We start from the raw sequence: 8,146 nt of genomic DNA, 5'->3' as shown, positions 1-8,146 counted from the left end.
AACCTTTACCCCAGAACCTAATGTGAGGTGTTTCGATTGAATCTTAAATCATTTGAATGACGAACATAAATGTGCCACTGTCACTGTTCAGCAAAGTTCGAACAACAAAGCAAAAACCTAAAAATTGCAAAGGAAAGGCCTAAATCATTTATTTCAAACAACCTTCTTCTTCGTTTCAAAATGTGTTTCTTCGGGAATCTTTATGGCGTCCAAAAAGGACCATTTTCAGGTTCAGAGGATCAGTCGGCGTAACAGAAATTCCAGCAAGAACTACAGCAACCGGCAGCCGGCAATAAGCAATAAATGTATGCACTTTAAGACAAAGACAGATAGTTTGGAATTAGATAACGATGATTTTGATGTCGATTCTTCAAACGAAGACACTATCTTAGAGTTAATGGTTGCAAATGAAGAGATGTTTCCATTACATAGAAAGCTTGGCAACTCAAACAATGACACTGATTTAACCGACAATAAAGTTGAACGACGACAACCTTTTGATCATCCAAAAAAACATCGTGAAAATTCATACGATATGATTGAAACTGAAAAGATCGGAAGCAGAAAATCAAAGCCTGGACAAAACATCTTTTTAAAGAGATTGATAGGAAAGGAGTCAAAATATGTTCTTATTGAGCTTACAAAATCTGAAGTTGCGTTGAAAGAGTGCATACAAAAGGCAAAGATGAATAATGAACATATTGAGCTATTTTTAGAAATACTAGCCAAGGCATATGAATGTGAAATGGTACCAAATGCCATGATTATGCTATATGAAACTTTGAAAGAAAATGACTTTTTCGACACGTTGAGCCTTTTTCTTATTGACCTCCAAGATCGTTTAGAAAACCCTGAACACCGGATTGAGCACATAAAGATATTGAAAAACATTCTTGACATTGTCGTTAAACAGATAACAATAAACCCGTTTTCAGCCAAGTTCTTGTCAAGGGTTTTCAAAGTCCTTAAGCAAATTTTTGCTGAAATGAAAGATGACGACGGCCATGCCCTTGATAAAGATATTCAGATAAGGTTCACTATTTTGACAGAGCGAAGAAAGACCGCAGAAAAATTGTTGATGTCTACATCAAGTAGTAAAGACAAATTGCAACCTCCGGAAGATTTTAGATTGATACAGGTAACGCCAAGTGCCAATGAGATACAATGTGCCGCTCAGCCATTTTTGAGGCCAAACAAATTAAATGGAGGATATGATGATCTTGATCATTATTTAGACGTTCAATTCCGGCTTCTTCGTGAGGATTTCGTAGGACCTTTACGAGAAGGAATCTCACAGTATATCAAATCAAATATGGGAATGCAAAAAGGGCAACAGAAAACGAATTCAGATATCAAAATATATAATGCCAAGGTTTACTCACCAATTATAACTGAATGTGGATTTTGTTATCAGCTAAAGTTAGAGATGACACCACGTCTCCGTAAAACAAATTGGTCTGTGAGTAAAAGGCTAATCTATGGGTCTCTGCTTTGTTTAACAAATGACGATTTTGCAACTTTAACGTTGGCAACTGTTGTTGGTAGAGATGAGGAAGACATATCACGTGGATTATTTACAATACAATTAGATGGAGGATTTCACACAACTGATTTCCTTCATCAATCATTTAAAATAGCAGAGACATCAGCTTATTTTGAATCCTACAAATATGTCCTTAAAGGATTACAAGCTATTAAACCAGGCGGAATGCCATTTGAAAGGTATATAGTCCACTGTGAAAGCAAAGTTGATAAACCTGCTTATATTTCTACAGAGACAGTTTTTGACCTCAGTTCTCTTGTTGATCAAAATGCAAAAATATCAAATACCAGGAGATTACCAGACCTAGATGTGACAAGAAAAAGGGACTACATGATGCAACAAAGCATTCCCGGGGCACAATCATTAAAGGAAGCTTCTGAAACTGCAAAGGCAGTGAAAATTCTAGATACTCATAATTGGCCGGATAAAGAGACCCTAAATTTAGACGAGTCTCAGTATGCTGCAGTGCAAACAGCTCTGACGAAAGAATTTTCAATCATTCAAGGACCCCCGGGGACAGGAAAAACGTATATTGGACTGAAAATAACAAAAGCTTTGCTACATAACATACACTTATGGGGGGAGTCAAAAGTTGACAAAACCGTTAGGCCGATGTTGATTGTGTGCTACACGAATCATGCATTGGATCAATTCCTTGAAGGAGTTTACAATTTTTTTAAAGGGGATATTGTTCGTGTCGGAGGACGAAGTAAAAGCACTATTCTAGAGCGTTGCAGTCTAAAGGCCTACCGTAAATCTTATGCGGAAACCAACAGAGCAGTACAATTGCAATTGAAGGCTGAACTTGAACAAAATTCAAGTAATGTTTCTTTGTGGGCAAAGTCACTTGAATTGTATCAGAGTGAAATAGTACATGAAAATTATCTATTTCATGAAATGAGTAGGCGTTTCTATAACAATCTCGTAAACCGCACCCGAAAAAGAAGGAAAAAATCCGAAGGTAACTTGGCAAGTATTGCGAATTGGTTAGGCATTGCTCACATAATAGAAGAAACCAAACGACAAACGAAAATGAAGAAAAATGAAAAGATGTTTGTAAGTGTAGATGATGAACAATCTGAAAGAAGAAATAAAAGTCTACTTGAAGGAATGGATGAAAATTATAAAATATCTGGATCTGAAACTAAACTGATAAATAAAATACGCATGAGTACCATTGCATTTTATGTTGAAGACATTATAATTCCAGAAGATACCAACATGAACCCGGAGCTGCTAGCAGAATTAGACTTCAGAAGAAGCTTAAAGGAGAGGCTTCAAGTAATGATTATGGCACCTGAGGTAATGAGTCGAGAAGAAGCGGACCGTATAGGAAATATTTGGAACATGAATTTTAAAGATCGATGGCGACTCTACCGAATGTGGTTACGACAGCTTTGTAACAATATCTACAGTAAAATTGAAAGTAAAAAAATGGAATTCGAGGCTGCCTCAGAACGATATCGAGACTTTATCCTTGAACAGGAAAAGGAAATTATGCAAAATGCTACAGTTATTGGAATGACGACGTCGTGTGCAGCAAAATACCAAGCTACCTTGTGTGAAATAGAGCCAAAAATAGTTATTGTAGAAGAAGCTGCTGAAGTTCTCGAAGCGCACGTAGTAACAACATTAAGCAAAGGATGTCAGCATCTCATATTGATTGGAGACCATAAACAATTAAAACCAAATCCAACTGTCTACAAACTTGCTGTGAAATACAAACTTAATATTTCCCTTTTCGAACGAATAGTAAGTAACGGAATTCAATTTAACACCCTTAAATTGCAACACAGAATGCGTCCGGAAATAGCTGAAATAATAAGGCACATCTATCCCGAATTAAAAGACCATGATATTGTGAAGTCCTACCCTGATGTAAAGGGTATTTCGTCTAACCTATACTTCATAGATCACAGGCATTCAGAAGAAAGCAACGAAGACTTAAGAAGCTATTCAAATTTGCATGAAGCATTATATATCACAGCATTGTGTCGTTATCTGCTATTACAGGGCTACAAAAGACATCAAATAACAGTGCTGACTACCTATACTGGCCAATTGATGTGTTTGCGGAAACAAATGCCTCGTGATGAGTTTGAGGGAGTAAGGGTGACTGTTGTAGATAACTATCAAGGTGAGGAAAATGATATTGTGCTTCTTTCGTTGGTTCGAAGCAATCAGGATAGTAAAATAGGGTTTCTTAAAATAGATAACCGTATATGCGTAGCCTTGTCAAGAGCCAAAATTGGATTTTATTTAATGGGAAATTTCACTCAGCTAGCATTGAATTCAAATTTGTGGAAATCTATTGTTAGTGATATGAGATCACAAGGCAAGTTCGGTGATCAGTTAAAGTTGTATTGCCAAAACCATCCAAATGATGACGCAATTGTTGCAAAAGAAGGAAAGGACTTCAACAAAGCTCCTAACGGGGGATGTTCAAAAAAATGTGAAACTAGGTTGAATTGCGGTCATGTTTGTCCAAAGTTTTGTCATGTCGAAGACAAAGATCATATTCAGTACGAATGCATGAAGCCATGCCAAAAATCAATATGTGTAGATCACAGATGTCCTGACTACTGTTTTGAAGTTTGTAGACCTTGTCGAGTGCTTGTCAGTAAAGTTGTTCCAAATTGTGGACACGAACAAATGATCGAATGTTCATTACCACCAGAAAAGTTCATTTGTCAAATGCTCTGTGAAGCAATTTTAGCATGTGGTCACAAATGCACACAGCTGTGCGGTGAGAAGCATACAAAATATTGCAAAGAAAAGGTAGATCGAGAGTTGCGATGTGGTCATACCATCTCAACTGATTGTTGCCAACCTGTCGATGATATAGAGTGTCCTGAATCATGTCAAACACTTTTAAAATGCGGTCATCTTTGCAAAGGAACATGTGGATACTGTAATTGTGGCCGTTTTCATATGCGATGTAATAAAGCTTGTAAGCGCATTCTTGTCTGTGGTCATGAGTGCAGTGATGTTTGTAACAACTGTCAACCATGTACAGCAAAATGTGAAAATAGGTGTGTTCACAGTATATGCCAAAATAGTTGCGGGGAATTATGTGTTCCGTGCCTGGAGCCATGTGAGTGGAGATGTCAGCATTTCAGATGTTCTCAGCTGTGTAGCGAACCTTGTGACAGACCAAGGTGCGACGAACCATGTGATAAATTATTACAATGCGGTCATCCGTGCATGGGTTTCTGTGGTGAACCTTGTGCAGAATTCTTTTGCAGAGTATGTGATTTTGAAATTGTTACAGAGATACTGTTTGGCAATGAAGACGAACCAGGTGCAAGATTTGTTTATCTTGAGGACTGCGGACATAACATTGAATCAAGTGCTATGGATACATATATGGACGCTCAACAAGATGAGGAAGCTATACAGCTAAAAGGATGTCCAAAATGTAAAACTCCAATACGGAAATGCTTAAGATATGGGTCCGTGATAAAAGAAAATCTACATCAAATCGAAATGGTCAAGCAGGCTAACGTTAAGAAAACTTCCCTCGACAAACTTCAAGATGAGCTTAAAAAAGCAATTCAAAGTTCACCACTTCGAGAGGGTCGTTTATCACATCTTAGGTTGCCAGGTTTCGGATTTGGTAGTTTGTCAGGTTTCGGATTTGGTAGAAATGAGGAAAACCATGATGATGATAATATAACAAAAATCAGTTGCTTAAATTTACTCAAATCAAGAGTGTCAAACGATAAAAGCAAATTGTGGACAGAAGTTCAGATTGCTACCATAAGGAATCAACTTTCAATTTTCGAGGCACTTGATGATATCAGCAGAAAAATGAAGGGAATGAAATCGCACAGCCTCGAAAGTGAGAAAGCCCTTCTATCGTTTTACTCAATGCTAAAGTTAGATATATTAAATGAAAGAAATTCTCTAACAGAGCAAGAAATTGATGATTTTCAAAGAGAGATAGAGAGAGGTCATGATTACAATAGGGCTCTAAAATTAAATGAAACAGTCATTGACCTTGATAATTCAGACAGAGTTTTAGAAAGCATTAGGAAAATAGAAAACATTTTGCTTAAGCACGAAAGATATACCGAAGATTTACAAAAGTGCGTGAGACAAGAATTTGATATAATCAAAGACCTTACAAAGATAGATGGACTTGAAATCAGCGGTGAAGAGCGATTAGAGATTGTCAAAGCTTTGGGATTATCTAAAGGCCATTGGTTCAAATGTCCTAATAGTAAGTACAATGTATATATATATTTTTACTTGATGTTTCCGATGTAAATACACATTTATTTCGTCAAGATTTCAGTTTGATAATGTTATAACTAGAGTAAAAGGTAAACAAATACATTTTATTATGTAGCATTGGTGATTTACTATCTAGATTTATTTCAGATCACATATATGCAATTGGAGAATGTGGTGGAGCTATGGAAAGGGGGGCATGTCCTGAATGCAAAGAAGAGATAGGAGGCAATCAGCATCGTCTGACAGATGGAAACTCACTGGCTCCTGAAATGGACGGTGCTAGGTTTGCTGCATATTCGGAGGAGGCAAATAATATGGCAAACTTTGATTTGAATGATTTATAGTAATGCCATGAAATGGATGTAAAAATTACATAATACTGGAAGGAAAGCACGAATGATCGGTCGGTGGTATTCAAAATTTCTGCATTTCTATGTCGTAGTTACTTAGTTCACGAAGCATATTTTATATTAATGACTTATGGCGTGGCTCTTTTACATAACGAAGCATGTAAACGTATAAGTTGCTTTCCTCCAGGAGCGAGTTCATTATCAATGCTATTCCTTCAAGTTTGGTATTCGTGTTTACAGTAATACAAAGTCGCCTGATCAAAATGGCAGAAAATCCTAAATATTAATGATTTAATGCAAAGTTATGCCCCTTTTCAACTTACATTTTAGCCCTGGTTAACCTATCTGTTAAAGTCTATTTTCTGAAAAATAAACATAACTGAAAAAATGCACTTAAATTAATTTTAAAGAATCGTTTTGTCTTTTTTATTACTTTTGTATTTGAATAGAATAAAATTCTGACATTTTAAAAGATAATTTAACTTTGACACTAATATTTTATTTGAAAAAGTTGGAATACAATATTTTAAAGAAGGTTAATAAATAAATTTCTTTATTCATTTCTAAAGTTATGCCCCCGTTTTGACTTTGTATTTCTTTGTGAAACCTTTTGTTTAGGTATAATTCTCAACAAAAAAAATTAAGACATATGGAGGACTTGTTCCCTTTGAAATTTAAAATGCATTTCTAAGGGGCAGATAATCATGAAAGCCTTTTATTGCTTAATTATTTCCCTTTTTAACTCAAAATATTAAAAAGTGCCTTTTCAAACTTGAAATATTTTAGGACTATCAAGAGCAGGAAAGTCTGTTTATCACATTTCCAGAATTATTCCCCTTTTCTATGTCGATTTTCTTTAACTATCCAGCACTGAGAAAAATGGAGACCGCTTTCCTTTGACAGGTCTTGTTTTTTTGGTTTGTACGGGGGTTTTGTTGTTGTTGTTGTTGTTGTTGTTGTTGTTTGGGTGATTTGTTTGTTTTTAGAAAGGGACTCTACAGAGTTTCGTTTTCTTTTTACATGACAAGACTGGAATTATTTTTCCAATATTTGTATACCACTTGATGTTTGTCTAGACCAATAACCTACATAATGTACATTATTTTCAAGAATCAACTTTTTATTGTGCATAATAACCCAAAAATGAAAATGGAAAGCTTTGCAATCGTTGCAGTTGATTTTCATTTTAATTTTAATATTTCTTCATTATCCTTTGTAGATTTTTTTTCAATTTAAGTGTGTCACTTGATTTATGTAAGAATTTTAACTGTTATATTTTTGAGATTTTTATCTTAGTTGAGTTATATGTTCATGTCAGTAAATATTCGTGCATTTGTCGAGAATTTTTGTTGTTTTTTATGTTTTCAGATAGCACATACATAGTATTCACTTGAATAGTATTTTACATCTACACCGTTTGGTAATTTCAGCAACCTTGAAGATTTCTATTCTATCTACTCCATGAAAATAAAATTAAAGTATTTATGAATAAATACTTGTAAAGCAGATTATTTTTCAGGAGCTGCAGTAATGATTTTTCATTTGAATAAAACTTGTTAAAGTTATTTGTATAAAGAACTATCAAATTTCAGTTTATGAAATTTGTGCAGTATTTGAATGCGTGTGATTGTAGAGATTTCATGCTTTATTAACATTTTATTATAGAATTTTTGATTTTTGTATGATAACATTTAAAAGTCACAAAGACTTATTGTACATGTTGTACACGATATTTAAATATACGTCAATTCTTTTTGTTGCTTTATTCAATTAAGTAAGCATTTGCAAAGAGCATTTAAGCGTTTTGCATTAGCTTAACAACCAAATAACTAGACTGATTAGTAGCAGCCAATTTCCTAAAGTAAATGTTTTGCGATTAATTTGAAATATTTCAATCCTTTTGGACAAAAATAAAGTATTGAAAAGCGGTGCGTTTTTCCTTATTAATAAATAAGCGAAATAATTATATGTTTTGCTAGTTGTAAATTCAGCTAATTAAGAAGACTTTTTCGTGTAA

At 34.8% G+C, this 8,146-nt stretch overlaps 1 protein-coding gene across 1 annotated transcript; it reads left to right on the top strand.

Moving 5' to 3' along the window:
- The first annotated feature begins 202 nt into the window (after positions 1–202).
- LOC132745012 (NFX1-type zinc finger-containing protein 1-like) lies at positions 203–6,493 on the top strand. The gene is made up of 2 exons (XM_060733842.1): positions 203–5,765; positions 5,927–6,493. The coding sequence occupies exons 1-2, from the start codon at positions 203–205 to the stop codon at positions 6,121–6,123; spliced, it is 5,760 nt and encodes a 1,919-aa protein (XP_060589825.1). The 3' UTR covers positions 6,124–6,493.
- Positions 6,494–8,146: the final 1,653 nt, after the last annotated feature.

Source organism: Ruditapes philippinarum, unplaced genomic scaffold (genome assembly GCF_026571515.1).
Source record: "Ruditapes philippinarum isolate M1 unplaced genomic scaffold, ASM2657151v2 ctg3257_1_1_1_1, whole genome shotgun sequence".
In the NCBI taxonomy this organism is placed as follows: domain Eukaryota; kingdom Metazoa; phylum Mollusca; class Bivalvia; order Venerida; family Veneridae; genus Ruditapes; species Ruditapes philippinarum.
Note: the sequence above shows the minus strand (reverse complement) of the source record. Positions and strands in the feature narration are given on the sequence as shown.

What these genes read in the sequence shown, in the direction of transcription:
- LOC132745012 (XM_060733842.1), top strand. Translation starts at nt 203, where the DNA reads ATGGCGTCCAAAAAGGACCATTTTCAGGTTCAGAGGATCAGTCGGCGT. An exon ending in TTGGTTCAAATGTCCTAATA is followed by an intron (nt 5,766 to 5,926) that starts GTAAGTACAATG and finishes GATTTATTTCAG; the next exon opens with ATCACATATATGCAATTGGA.